Source organism: Neolamprologus multifasciatus, chromosome 14 (assembly GCF_963576455.1).
Source record: "Neolamprologus multifasciatus chromosome 14, fNeoMul1.2, whole genome shotgun sequence".
Classification (NCBI taxonomy): domain Eukaryota; kingdom Metazoa; phylum Chordata; class Actinopteri; order Cichliformes; family Cichlidae; genus Neolamprologus; species Neolamprologus multifasciatus.
The window spans coordinates 5,965,360-5,979,705 of NC_140452.1; the positions used below are offsets into that span (position 1 = coordinate 5,965,360).

The 14,346-nt window shown below is 41.2% G+C and overlaps 1 protein-coding gene across 4 annotated transcripts in view; it reads left to right on the plus strand.

Moving 5' to 3' along the window:
• The window catches only part of ift80 (intraflagellar transport 80 homolog (Chlamydomonas)), a 40,692-nt gene that overhangs the window by 20,846 nt on the left and 5,500 nt on the right, over nucleotides 1-14,346 (plus strand). For 3 of the 4 annotated variants that reach the window (XM_085184868.1, XM_085184865.1, XM_085184867.1), the window contains 8 exons: nucleotides 4,253-4,432; nucleotides 5,842-5,960; nucleotides 6,573-6,647; nucleotides 7,192-7,355; nucleotides 7,446-7,510; nucleotides 12,068-12,203; nucleotides 12,325-12,472; nucleotides 14,043-14,214. In XM_085184868.1, the coding sequence (XP_085040994.1) occupies nucleotides 4,253-4,432; nucleotides 5,842-5,960; nucleotides 6,573-6,647; nucleotides 7,192-7,355; nucleotides 7,446-7,510; nucleotides 12,068-12,203; nucleotides 12,325-12,472; nucleotides 14,043-14,214 (1,059 nt within the window). The remainder of the gene's footprint in view (nucleotides 1-4,252; nucleotides 4,433-5,841; nucleotides 5,961-6,572; nucleotides 6,648-7,191; nucleotides 7,356-7,445; nucleotides 7,511-12,067; nucleotides 12,204-12,324; nucleotides 12,473-14,042; nucleotides 14,215-14,346) is intronic. The other variant, XM_085184866.1, reaches the window with a different exon arrangement.

The following is a 14,346-nucleotide window of genomic DNA, read 5'->3' on the forward strand; positions in this document are numbered from 1 at the left end:
AAAGTTGTGTCCATAAGAAATAGGTCCTGTGTCAGGTGTTTGTTGGATTTATTTATTTATTTTATTTTCCTGTGAGATGTATCTGGCCCTTCAGTTTGCCAGAGCTTCAGGGGAAGGCGGCTGTCAAGAAGCCATTTTCAAGGAAGGGAAACCGGCAGAATAGGCTGAGGTATGCCAAATTACACAAGACCTGGGCTTAAAATCAGTGGCAACAGGTCTCATGGAGTGACAAATCCAAATGTGAAACTTTTCTTTCAAATTATTGTCAGTATTTACAACGGAGGTACAACAGTGAGTGTCTACAGTCATCTGTAAAATGTTGTGTAGGCTCTGTCGTGGTTTGGAACCGCATTTCAGCATCAGATTTCGATCCATCGTGCAATACTACCTGGAAAGCAACTGATTGGCAATAGCTTCATTTTTCAGCGTGACAGTAATCCCAAACACACTGTAAATGCAGTAAAAGCATACCTGGATAGACAAACACACAGGAGAACAAAGTGGAATCGGTCATGGACTGACCTCTGCGAGTCCTCAAAAGTTGAAGCAGTGCGAAAGCATCTAACTATAGAATGGAACCAAAGATAACTAACATCCAAAGAATGTCCTTCAAGTATTCTTGAAGGCTGATTAAAAAAATTACAGGAAAGCTTGCTTAAGAGAGTTCAGGTTGTGTTTATATAAAAAAAAAAAAAAAAGAAGGTTGGTCACACCAAATACTGACTTCAAAGCGCATTAGAACTGCAGAAACTCTGTTTTTGCTTTATAGACTGTATATCCATTCATAATTCCACGTTTAAATAAGTTGCTGCACTTTATTTTCCATTTTCCTGCATCTGTCTCATAAATACACAGCAGTTTTTTTAAATTCAATATATTTTTATTGAGTATTTGTGGATATAGTTTACAAAGAAAAAAAAAGAAGATGGAAAACACAAACTGTTTACAATGAATACAAAACAGAACTTCTCACGTTGGTACACAGCAGTTTTTAACTGCTTAACTTTAATTTGTGTGAGTGTGTTTTCATCTGCATTGGAGTACACACCTAAACTTGCATACATAGCATTGCTGCTGTGTGTAAAGTGTTTCATCTTTTTTTTCCTTTTTTTTTGTATAAGCTCATTGTGACTTTCAGGGGTCTCACCCTCTCTCCCCCAAACCTCAGCTGAGAACCAAACGTCATGTCTGCCACCTTCCCTCTGCCCACAAAGCTGCCCATTATGGATATACGGTGTTCAATGACCAGAGTGGACTCTGGCTAGATGACGGCCGAAACTCACCTTCCACATCCCACAGCCAAATCTTTATTTTGGCCTCTATACAGACCATGTCCTTGTCTGCGTGTTCTCTCTTGATGCTGTTTAACATCTCTCTGCACTAATCTTAAATCTCCTTGCAACCTTGTCAAGTAGAATTCTCAAGTATCCAGCAGAGTTCCACCCCTCTGGGCTGCAGTAAAACCATTTGCCAAATGTATTGCCACAGACGGATTCACCTTCCCTTGCTGCGCTCCCCCTTAATTGGGCTCCCCCATCTCTACTGTTCTTGTAGTAGTCAGTGATCTGCTCTCCCCTCTTTATTACCAGTTTCACATCCTCTTTAAAATCGGAGCACACCAGTCTGGCTTTGCAGTGTATTTAAAAAAAAAAAAAAGGGGGGGGGGGTTGAACGTTTAGAAGTCAAATATCTATCGGCTCTAAATTTCTGTGATTCTGTGACACTCTGAGACAATATAATTGAGTATGAGGTTAAACCTACTGCGGCCAAGCTAAGTCATCAATCAGACTGTGCCTGTCTTTCTTCCTTTTGCTGTATACAAACAACAGCACAGGATGCAGAAGGAGAGTTGTTCTTCTAGATAACCTCCTGCCTTGCCTTTAAGTCAGCTGGTTTTATTATTCTCGTATGGTCATTTTTAATGCAGGACTTTCTGTTCTTCTAACCAGTTTCTTGTTAAGCAGCCAAGTGTCAACTCTTTTCCAATAAGGAGAGAGGGAATAAATGAAAGAAAGGTAGATGAAGGAGATAAAGATGGAGTGAGAGAGTGAGCTTTCCTCTGAGTGCTGCTCTGGAAAAGATTTTTGTATCCCTGGTCCTCCAGGCACAGTCCGCCCATCTCAGGAGAGCAATAGGAGTCCCCCCTCGTGTCCCATAGTCAGACACTGGCTGACAACTCTTGACAAGCCAGAGGATTTTCACCTCTTTTACACACATGTACACATTAGAGCAACATGTGAACTCGCACTGAATTTCTGTTGTCTTATTTCCTGCATTCGTATATTCATTTTATTTAAACTTTTTTTCATTTCCTTTGTACTTTTACTCACACGCAAACTCAAACTTAGGTGCACACATGCCGCGTATTGCACACATATAAAAGCAACTCCCTCTTTCCACACACACACATGCTCACTGGCTCCAGAAAGAGTCAAATAGCTCAATGTGTTAAAAGCATTAGGTAAGCATGGATCCAGCAGTGCTCCTCAGGCCGATATCACATGTCCTGCTTCATTACAATCTGTTGTATACATTCGGCTTGATCTCTGACCCTCCATCTATCCATCGCTCTGTCTTCCATCCCCCCCCCCCTCGTTTCCCCCTGGTGTGCTTTAACACAGAGTGGGTCATCTCAAGATGTTAGCAGAAGAATAAATGAGTTCTGTTGTTATTGTAAATGCTGGCCCAAGCTGCTCTGCTTTGGAGCGCAAGCAAGAACACTTTCACTCTTTTGGAAGAGAGGAATAAAAAAAATCTACATGTAAAAAGTATGTTGATTTAAAGAAAATGTAATTAATGTAATGCATAAAGGAAGTTGAAGCTGCCGAAATTAAAGGAAGAAGGGAGGGGAGAAAAGATAAATATAAATTAATCTCACTTTAACAAACTAGCCTTTGTCCACATGGGAAAGGTCCTTTTTCCTAAAGCTATTTTGGGTCCTGATATGACATTAACTGCTGGGAGGGTGCTGACCAAAACCAGCTGAGTGGTGGGCGTATGAGGCAGACGGGACCAGGAGAAGGAGAGAGATCAAAGCAGCTGCCCAGAAACCTGTAGCTTTCTGACTTTACCTCTACTCCTGTCAGAGGCAACGAAGAGGAAATAACGATACACCTCACATCCCGCAGCTGCGTGTGTGTTAGGCGGCGAGCACACTGAGGCCTTTGCTCCAAGGTTCACCGCAGCACTTGGCCCGCTGCACCACACCTGTCTCTCCATTGCAGGCAAGCAGGCAGGGCTAGGTTAACATTAGCACTTTTCTTCCCTAATAAGCAGGTTACAGTGTGAATGCATGCGTTTGTGTGGAAGACTGCAGCTAAGAAACTCGGGTCAGCCAGCTACTTGCGCTCAAGGCAAGAGAGGAGGTCAGGCACAGCTGTGGAGGATGAGGAAGGGGGACTCTAGTGGCAGAAGGGCTTATTGTGTGAGGAAAATTGGCTCTAGTTATTGTAGATGATGGATAATAACAACAATTTCGATGTCACAAAACATATTCATTGTGACTTTATCTACTACTCCACGGCCTTCAGAGAGATCGTTCTGGAAAATAACAAACTGGATTTTTTTTGTCTGTTAGTTTATTCATTGTCTCAACAGAATCTTGCTGAATCAAAACATAATGGCCTTAGCCTTTGCTCTTATGTTCTATGCCAGGGTAGAAAAACAGGGGAGGTGGGCAGTATGAGGGGTGCCTTGACTTGGATAGTAAGGAGTTCCTTATCTCACAGTTGTGTCTTTTGCCATTCTGTACTATCAGACAGACTGTCTGATGCAGCACAGCAGACAAGAAAAAGAGTCATCATTTCTTTCTTTGCTCCTCTTTTCCCCATCCTTCTCAGCTCTGACTTTACTGAACCTATTCTCATATAAAGAAGGAAGAGATTTTGTTAATTAGCTTCAGTTCAGAGACACCCATAAACCCTCCCTCTTCCTCCCAGCCCCCCCCATCAGTGTAGTCGATGAAAATAGCAGTGTATGTTTATGAGCGGTGCAGAGCTAAGTTCTCCGTCTGTGTCTCACAGTTCATTACTGCTATATGACTGACTGGGCCTATGTCTTTCTGGCAGAGTTTATATTATGTGCACATACACACATATAAGCACTCACATGTGTGTCGACTTCTACTGCTTCTGCTCGCTACACTTCACATTGTCAGTAGTTCCTAAACTGCCCCACAGGTAATTGTTTAACATTGTTTATTAATATCACCAACAACTTACCATTTCATTCTTCATCTCGCCCCTCTCTTCAGTGGTCCTATGCGTTGGAGAAGCCCAACACAGGGAGTGTGTTCAGCTTGGCCTGGTCTGCGGATGGCACCCAGCTGGCCGGGGCCTGCGGCAACGGACATGTCATCTTTGCCCATGTGGTGGAGCAGCACTGGGAGTGGAAGAATTTTGTGATCACTCTTACAAAGAGGAGAACCATGCAGGTAGAAAGATTACCTCATACAAATGAGTTTGTGTTTGCATCAAATTCGTTTTCCTCTCTAATTTAATTAACAAAGCAGGTGATAAAAGACTGACGGAATCTAAAGTAAACCAAAAGACAAATATGTTTCAGTAACTTGTGCATAAATAAATGGTGTAATCATATACGTGTCCAAAAGAATCATAGTAAAAATCATTTTGTTTCTGGTCCATAATAAAAGTTGCTTTTCTGCTCTTCAGTGCTGTCTGTGTTGAAACCAAAATCACTGAACATAAGCTTGCCTGTTAGGGAAAAGGAGTATGGATATTTACCCAAACACTTAACAGAGCCAACTCCGTTATGTTGGTGTAGCAAGAGAATTGAAAAATAGTGCAATGCTATAGGCAAACCATACAGAGGCGAGTAAATATGCTATATAGCAAAGCAAATGCCTCCCAGGCCTTGGCTAGCTGTGGCCATATATTATAGGAGGACCCTCCCAATGTGCCAGTGTGCAGCCCTGCAATGACAATGACCAGCCTGTCTCGCCGCCTCCCTCGCTTCACCATTCTCTACTCTTTAAACTTGCGCTCACCACAAGGTAGCGTTTACATGCGGTTAACACACCCAAGTGTACACACACACACACACTCGTTTATTTTCAGGCGGGGACGCACACACACCTACAGAAGCAGGGTTACACACGTGTGCCAACACACACGTGCACCCATAGACAACTCTACCAAGTGCAGTTTGTGTAAACCAAACAAAGTTGGGTCATCAGCCATTTATTTTCAGCCTCGCAGGCGCTTCTCTGTCTCCCTCCTCCCTCTCTCCTCCTCGAAGTCCGTTTTAAAACTGCACATCTGCCAGTGGTTTGTGAATCAGCCAGCTAAATTTACCACCTTGCGGTCAAATGTTTTTTATTCCTGGTTGTGTTGCATGTAAATTTGGATTGCTGGAGGGAGCAGAGGAGGAAGATTTGTAAAGCTGTAAAAATAACCCCACCTTTCACCTGGTGCTGGAAAAGGCTCCTTCATTCATTCACACAGAGAGCTGGAGGGAAGTATTTATCTACGCAGGTGAAAAAATTAGTACCGACCGCTGCACGCACACACTTAAAACAGTAAGAACTGCTTTCCCTGTGTCCACAGCTGACCTACGTATACTTGGATTTACTGTATATAGTTTCCTGTGTATGTTACGAATAACTACACTCCAATGTGTACGTGACTGTGTTCAGCCCTCTGCTAGTGAAGCTAGCGTCTTTCCTTTTTGTTGGGGTTTCTTATTTTTTGCATTTTAAATGAGAATTGTTTGCTCAGTAATATAAAGTTTGTGCCTGTGTCATAATTTCTGCAAAGTCAAGTCATCCCTACACTTTTTTTCCACTTTTAAGTCCCCCTCTCTCCTTTCCTCCCTTTTCCACAGGTGAGGAATGTGCTGAACGATGCAGTGGACTTACTGGAGTTTAGAGATCGAGTCATCAAAGCATCACTGGCATACGGTCACCTAGTGGTTGCGACTTCCCTCCAGTGCTATGTCTACAAGTGAGTAGTGATCTCAAATCTTCTCATCCTCTATTCAAAGTCATAGTTTCTCATCATGTGCTTTCAGTATAGTTTGTTGTTGTACAAAACATGCTCCTCTTTTACTGAGCAAAGCATGAGAAGAGTCTTTTGATTCAACCAGAATATACTGAAATCTCATGCCGTGTAGCTAGAAAAACCTACAAAAATAAAACATAACCACACAGAAAAAACTGCTTCTGATGGGAGGGAAAAACAACCAAATCTTACCAAGTTGCTGATTCATTTCAGGCTATTGTTACTTCATGATCTGTGTGTTTTGTAAAATATGGAGACGTGTTTTGTTTTTTTTTGTTTCACTTCATGGAAAAATAATAGGATTAGGAACAAGAGAACATGTTCTGCAGACTTCATCCTATAATGATTGTTTTCAGGCCTGCACTCTTTATGCTCACTCTGCAGATTTATCTCCTCTCCATTCATTGATATTGTTTAAATATTGTGTCTTTTATTGCTTTTCACCCTTTTGCTCTGGGTCGTATTTTTGCTTTTTTTTCTTCCCTCATCTCTGCAGTTGTGCCAGATGTAGCGCAGTTATTTAATGTCTGCGACTGTGCTGTTTATTTTTGCCAGCTCAAGAAACTGGAATACTCCTCTCATCTTTGACCTAAAGGAGGGAACAGTCAGCCTCATCCTACAAGCAGAGAAGTGAGTCTTTTTTATTCCAGGAGCAAAGCAGCAGGAGAGAGAACAGGCTGTTGGATCATCTATCAGCTTCTCTAATGCTTCATTACTCTGCACTGGCCACTCATCAAGCAGCAGCCAACCTAGCACGCACACACACACACAAAAACACGCACGCACACAGCCGGGTTGTGCTCTAGCTCAGCCAGCCCTGTCATACAATAAGGCTGAGAGTGAAACCACTGGGGGGAATTAGATTAATATGGAGTAGCTCTTGTGCAATACTCCAGTGCAGTGTCCCTGACACTCAGCATGGAGCTAAATAGATTACTGGCCATTTTGTAATCGCAGTTTAGATTGATGAGTCATACTGAGTAAGTTAACAGTGTGTTGCTGTTCAGTAAATGTTTAAATTACCTTCTTGTGTCAGTTAATTAACTCTTACCGTCTGTTATGTATTTAATTTCCCTGTTTGCTCCCCTTTATTCCTCACCATGTTACCTCAGTCGTATAATGTGTAATATACAGCATATACAGTAACTTGGCCTCTCTTGTCTCCCCCTCCCAGACATTTTCTACTAGTGGATGGAGCAGGGTTGTATACGTTCTCCTATGAAGGACGATTGATATCGTCCCCAAAGTTCCCGGGTATGAGAGCAGATATTCTAAATGCTCAGAGTGTCTCACTTAGTAACGACACCATAGCCATTCGGGACAAGAGTGATGAAAAAGGTGAGGGGAAAGCTCCATGCTTACTATAAAATTTCAAAATCATACGGACTGTGCTTTTACTGTGTCCTCTTTCTCTTTTTCTCTCACAAGTTATCCTTCTCTTTGATGCCCTGAGTGGAAAGGCTCTTGGTGATGGGAAGCCCTTGACCCACAAGGTTAGTAACCTGCTTTCTTTCTAACCAAATGTACTTCAGCAACAAGGAAGTTCTCTGACCACATCAGATTATTTATTTATTTATTAAACTTTGATTACACAAAATGAGATAACTTTATGCTCAAATGCCACTTTAGTAAGTACACAGTGCTAGTACCCGGTTGGACCCCCTTTAATCCTTAGCAGCAAAGATTCAACAAGGTGTTAAAAACATTCATTAGCGATTTTGCGTCCATATTGTCATGATAGCCTCACAGTTTTTCTGATCCATGATAGTCTTCCACCACACCCCAAAGGGGAGAGTGAGACTGGTGACTGTAGAGGTCATTTAAGTACAGTAAAGTCATTATCATGGTCGAGAAATTATTTTGAGGTGCTTTGAGCTTTGTGATATGCCTAAATGCATTGAGTTGCTGCCATCTGATCAGATATCTGTGTTAATGAGCAGTTGAACCCAACACAAGTGCCCGGTGAGCATATCTGCTGCTTGGACCTACATCTCGGAAGATACTTAAAATGATGTTATAATGCAGAGTGTTATGGATAAGCAGAGAAGTGTAGAAATGTTTTGGGGTTTTTTTTGTCAGTGTGACTGGTTAGAATGGGTTAGTATTTGTGTTTTATTATGTGTTGATATGATAGGACATAATAACAGAAGCTGTCTGATGGTGGCTGTTCAAATGTGTGTTTATTTTTTCAACCAAAACACAGAGTCAGAGCGAACACACATTTGTTTAGTTTTAGTATTACACAGTTCAGTTATGTGTAACGCAGCCTCCCATTGTTGTGTAACAAGCTGTATTTATTATGTTTTCTACAGCCGAGTGAAAAGTGAAAGGTTTTTATGCATGCTTCATCAAACTGAAGCCTTTTGCTGTAGTAATAACAGTAATAACACTAATTGCAGTTGTTTTTAATTAGATCATTACTTTAATGTTCACATGGGAACATTGTTTTAAACTTCTGATTCATTTACGTGCAACTACTGCACATCTTGAAGTTTTGTCTTCCTCCCCATGTAGTTTCTGTTTTGGCCTCTCTCTCTGCTCCACTTTTCATTCTTTTCTTTCTCCTCACCCCCGATCTGGTCACGGTAGATGGCTGCCCATTGCTGAGTCGGGTTCAGCTGGAGGTTTCCTCTCAAAAGGAAGTTCTTCCTCCCCGCTGTTGCCAAATGCTTGCTCGCAGGGGATTGCCTAATTATTGGGGTTTTCCCTCTTTTTACAGATGCTTATCATAAAATGATGACAAATACTGATTATAAAGTATTTTCATAGCATTAATCCTCATCCAGAAAATAATTGCCACAAGAGCAATATGTACGTTAATACATCCATGTTGTTCATCGCGTCTTCCTTCAAGATATGTTTTCTTTCTGTGAACTGAGCTGAATTCTAAGTAGTGATATGAGCCTTTTGAATTCACACCTAAAATGCTCTGTCTTTAATTTTGTATTGCCAGCAAAACCTCCTGTTATCTTGAGCAGCAGACGATGAAGTTACATGAAAAAGAAATCTTCCTATTAATAAGATAAACTGTCTCCATGTGCATGAATTGTTCAGTTACAGCTTAGTAACAATAAATACCTTTTTTAAAACATGGCCTTATCATGTTAAAGGGGCAGAATTTAGTGCATGATCTGATCAAAAAGGGATATAGTGAAATGTATGTGTCCTTGTCGGTGCTGCTGCGACCTTGGTGACAAACAGTTGTGGTCGGAAGTTTCCATACACTCATCATGGGCATAAAAGTCATGGTAATGACTTGGCTTTTAATGATTTCTTTGAAGTGTTCTTTTTCCAGAATGCGATGATTGTAAAGCATACAACTTTATTGACATTATTTTGGATTTTCTCTAATACACATCAAGTATACATAGAGGCTCAAATGTATACATACACTCACTTAAATTGTTTAAGTGCTGTGAAAAGTTCTACAATGTATTTCAACTTGATCTATCTATCTAGGCCTATTATGTCTGGTAGTTTCTCTTTGTCAGCATTAAAATAATTTGTTTGACAGCATTCATTGGACTGACCAATACTCAAAAGAATTGGAAGGTCCAAGGAATTCAGTGAAGGTCTAAGAAGGATAATTGCAGATTTACACAATTTGGGAAGATTCTTTGTAGCCATTTCTAAACAACTGCAGATTCCAATGTCATCATTACAAATAATTGTACTTACTCACACTCACACTCATAATGGGGCGATCGTGGCTCAAGAGTTGGGAGTTCGCCTTGTAATTGGAAGGTTGCCGGTTCGAGCCCCGGCTTGGACAGTCTCGGTCGTTGTGTCTTTGGGCAAGACACTTCACCTGTTGCCTACTGGTGGTGGTCAGAGGGCCCGGTGGCGCCAGTGTCCGGCAGCCTCGCCTCTGTCAGTGCGCCCCAGGGTGGCTGTGGCTACAATGTAGCTTACCATCACCAGTGTGTGAATGTGTGCGTGAATGGGTGGATGACTGGATATGTAAAGCGCTTTGGGGTCCTTAGGGACTAGTAAAGCGCTATATAAATACAGGCCATTTACCATTTACCATTTTACAAGTTATTCTGATGTCTCACGTCTTTACCGAGGTCTGGAAGAAGACCACAACCGTCACCCTCAGATGAGAGGAAATTAGTTGGGATGTTCAGAAACAACACAGATTCAAGCCTATCATGAACTTTATACTGATGGAACAGCCGGGAATCTGATCACAGTTGTTAGAAGCTTGTTAATGGCTACCAACAATATCTGATGAAGGTGTAACTAGTTAAGGGACATTTAACATTACTGGGGCTACACAGTGGGGCAAAAAAGTATTTAGTCAGCCACCAATTGTGCAAGTTCTCCCACTTAAAAAGATGAGAGAGGCCTGTAATTTTCATCATAGGTATACCTCAACTGTGAGAGACAAAATGAGGAAAGAAAATCCAGAAAATCACATTGTTTTTTCTCCTCATTTTGTCTTTCACAGTTGAGGTATACCTATGATGATGATGATGGTGAAGCCTTTATTTGTCACTTGCAGTTGCCTGCAGCAAAATTGGACCTCTTCCGATACAATACACAAACATCACATCAGGGAAACAGGTCAGAACAGGTTGCGTAAAGAAAAACAATGAAATGTGCAACACAATAGGGGATGATATGATACAAATTACAGGCCTCGCTCAACTTTTTAAGGGGGAGAACTTGCAAAATTGGTGGCTGACTGAATACTTTTTTGCCCCACTGTATCTATGTATTTGAGCCTGCATGCATGTTTTTTGTCCTGTGTGGATTAGAGAAAATCCAAAATAAATTCAAACTTGTTCACCCAATTCTAGTGTTTTAAAGCCATTAAAGATGCATGCTGTTTAATCATTCTGCTCTGGAAAAAGAACATTTCAAAGAAATCATAAGATCAAAACTACTCGGACGTTTGTGTCCAGGATGAGTGTATGGAAACTTCTGACCACAACTGTATTTGTACCATTATATGGATTTTAGCCAGGATAGCAGCCTCTTTTAGCTTCCTCATCAAAAGTTACGATCTATAGCTCATCAGTAGGGAGAATTTGCAGACTTACCTCAGCTAGTGATTACTGTGATTAGGCCAAATTAATTTTAATATAAATGCTGCAGTGATCACTTTATCTAGAACTTTGAATGCTATTGTTTTCCATGAGTAGAGGTGTGCTAACGGGTCTTGCTAAATAGCATTTTACAGTGTAGTTTGATAGATTATTTTGTGGAATAACAGGTTACATTGCACATATACCCTGACCCTGTGAAAGTCATTGCGAAAAAGGGAAAGAAAAAAGTTTGAAACTGCTGACTGTAAATCTTTGTCCTGGCATATTTTTTTTTCATTGCTGTAATTGTTGAAACGGGGCTGTGTTAAAAGCATTTTCCCCTGAAATATCGATCATGTTGATAATTTAGGCTGGCAATACCCATCTCCACTCCTTAGTTTCCGTGTCCTTAGGATCACCTGCTGAGGAGGTTGACTTTTTGCTTGCAACCTTCAAGCTTTAGTGAAATTCAATGATGATTCTAATTGTTAATTTCCATCTATACATACACACAGTTTGTTGAAATTTTAGTTTTGGACAGTCTGATTTAGACAAATATACCACAAATCCCAAAAGATTAGAGACAATAAAGACAAAAAAAATAGGAGATGGGGTTTGGAATCAAAGTGAGAGTGAGAGAGAGAAAAAAGAAGAAAAGAATTAGAAGAGAGGGAAAAGAAGTAGAAGTAGCAGTAGTTACTGTTTGTCAGCATGGCTTTGTCTGCCAGCACGCTACAGCTCCAAGATACTGGACCAAAGCCAGCTAATTCTGGCCAGAAACACACACAGGTTCTCTCTCGCTCTCTCTCTCACTCACTCTCTCTCTCACACACACACAAACACACACAGACTCTCTCTCTCTCCCTCACTCTACAAGCACACACATTTGGCAGAAAGACTGTTGGGTCACGGTATAAACTGCCTCTCCCTCTTCCTTTCTTTTCCTGATCTTTTGTCCTTTCCTATTCCCACTTACCTATTTACTTGTTTGTGTGTATGTGTGTGTGCATTTCCATGTAGCAGGAGGTGTTGGAGATAGCTTTGGATCAGTGCGGCCCATCTTCTGACAGGAAAATTGCCCTGATAGACAAGAACCGTGACCTTTATTTGACCACCGTGCGTCATCTCGGACGAGAACCCAAAATCTGCAAAATTGGTGAGACATGGAGGGAATGCACTTAACAAGATCGGTGATGACTTTCTTTGTTTTGTGTGCGTGTGTGTGTGCAACTAAGGTTAGATAACTGTAATAGCTGCATGCATATTCTATCTTTTAGGCAGCATGGTTCATAGTATGGCCTGGAATGATGCTGCTAACATCCTGTGTGGAATCCAAGACAACCAGCTCACAGTGTGGTACTACCCAAGTGTTGTCTTCACTGACAAGGAATTATTACCGAAGACACTGTACATAAAAGATGGCAGGTAATTTCCCTGGGCTTTCGCAAAGCCCCTGGTGTGACTAATTAATAAACAATTAGTGTCTATGCTTTGACACACTGGGTAATGCATTAGTGAGAGTGATTGGTCATAAGCCAATGAGTTGTTTTTCAAAAAGAAAGGTTATTGTTGTTACAGTGGATGTAAAAGGAAAACAAAACAAAACTAAGGTTCCAGTAGGATGTGAACCAGCATCTCCTGGCTGTTAATTCTAATAGATGTCACACCACCAATCCTCCAACCTCCTTATGAGGACTTGACACTTCTGTTAAATGTGCCTGTTAATACTCAGTTGCCAATTTAACCATGTCTGGTGCGTCAAAGCACCAACTCTAAAAACCACCTTACGTGGGGAGATTCTAGAGGTTCTGACAGAGAGGTATTATGCAGTACAAGAAATGGGGATGAGAATTAATTGGTGACTTTAGCATGTAACAGCTGATACCATTCACCGGAATGGCGAGTAAGTTCCTATTACAAAAGCAGCAAAAGGTTATATTCAAGTTTAGAGTTGGCCAGAGTAGAACCTCTCAGTGCCCTTGCATTTTCATCTGAGAGGTTTCTGGAAAAGATGTCAAATATGAACTAAGAGCAGAAATGGAGGCAGCTTTTCTGTACCTTTTAACTCATTCTCCAAAGCAAAATGCATATGGCCAACATCTATCAAACTGTGCAAAGCTTTCTGGCCAGAACTCCTCAGCGTTAGCCAGCATTGAAGGCAGAGTGCCTGCACTGTCAGTACAGGCAATTGTAAACTATACTTGTGTCTGCTACACTAATCTGAACACTTGGTTGTAAACTTTTTGTGCACATTTTGGACTCACTCACTGGTTTTATTATTCTCGTTTAGTGCTCAAGCAGGCAGAAATTTGAGGAACACCAAAGTCTAAGTGGCAAAAGCTAATAAATCATCAGAAACTGCAAATTTCTGAAGGTTTCTCTTTAGATTTGTTGGATATACACCGGCCACTTTATTAGATATACCTGTTCAACTGCTGATTAACACGAATGCCAAATTGGCCAATCACGTGGCAGCAACCCAGTGCATTTACATATTTAGACATGGTCAAGGTGACCAGCTGAAGTTCAAGCTTAGCATCGAGAATGGGGAGAAAAATGGTTTAAGTGACTCTGAATGTGGCATGGTTGCTGGTTCAAAAGCTACTGAGATGTGTCAGATACTATCATGTCAACATGTACCAAAATCTTTGAATCTGTGCCATGAAGAATTAAGCAGATCTGAAAGCAAAATGGGACCTAACCCAGTACTAGCAAGGTGTATCTAAAAAAATAACCAATGATGGTGTACTACAGGAAGCAGGACGCCCTAAGAACAGTACAAGTTACAGTGGTAGCATGGCTGTTGGGCCATTTTATCAGGTTTACATATGCCGTGCTTGTAGAGGAAACTGGTAAAATCTGCACTGTTAATGAGTCTGTCGAAGCAGCGTCAGGAATCATTTACATGTTATTTATGCATAACAAACTCATTTTTTCCCTCTGCCCTCTGTCAGTGCAGTATTTACTGTAACAAACTGTGCGTGTCTTTGCAAAGTGAGTTCAGACGTGCACCCCAAGTTCTAAACTACATTGGCACCAAAGTGACATTACGCCAAGGAGATGGTTCATTGGTGTACAGCAGTGTACTACCCTTTCCTGCCCTCCTGCATGAATACAGCATCTCTGCGCGCTGGGAGGATGCGCTGCGCCTCTGCTGCTATGCAAAAGTAAGATACTGCAAATGTCTTTTACTCTTTTCTACTTGTGTCAGTGATTTCTATATGTGCTTAATGTAAGTGATGTGACATCATTGTATAATTGGTCTCAGTGTTTGTAGAACTGTGTATGTCTTTGCATTA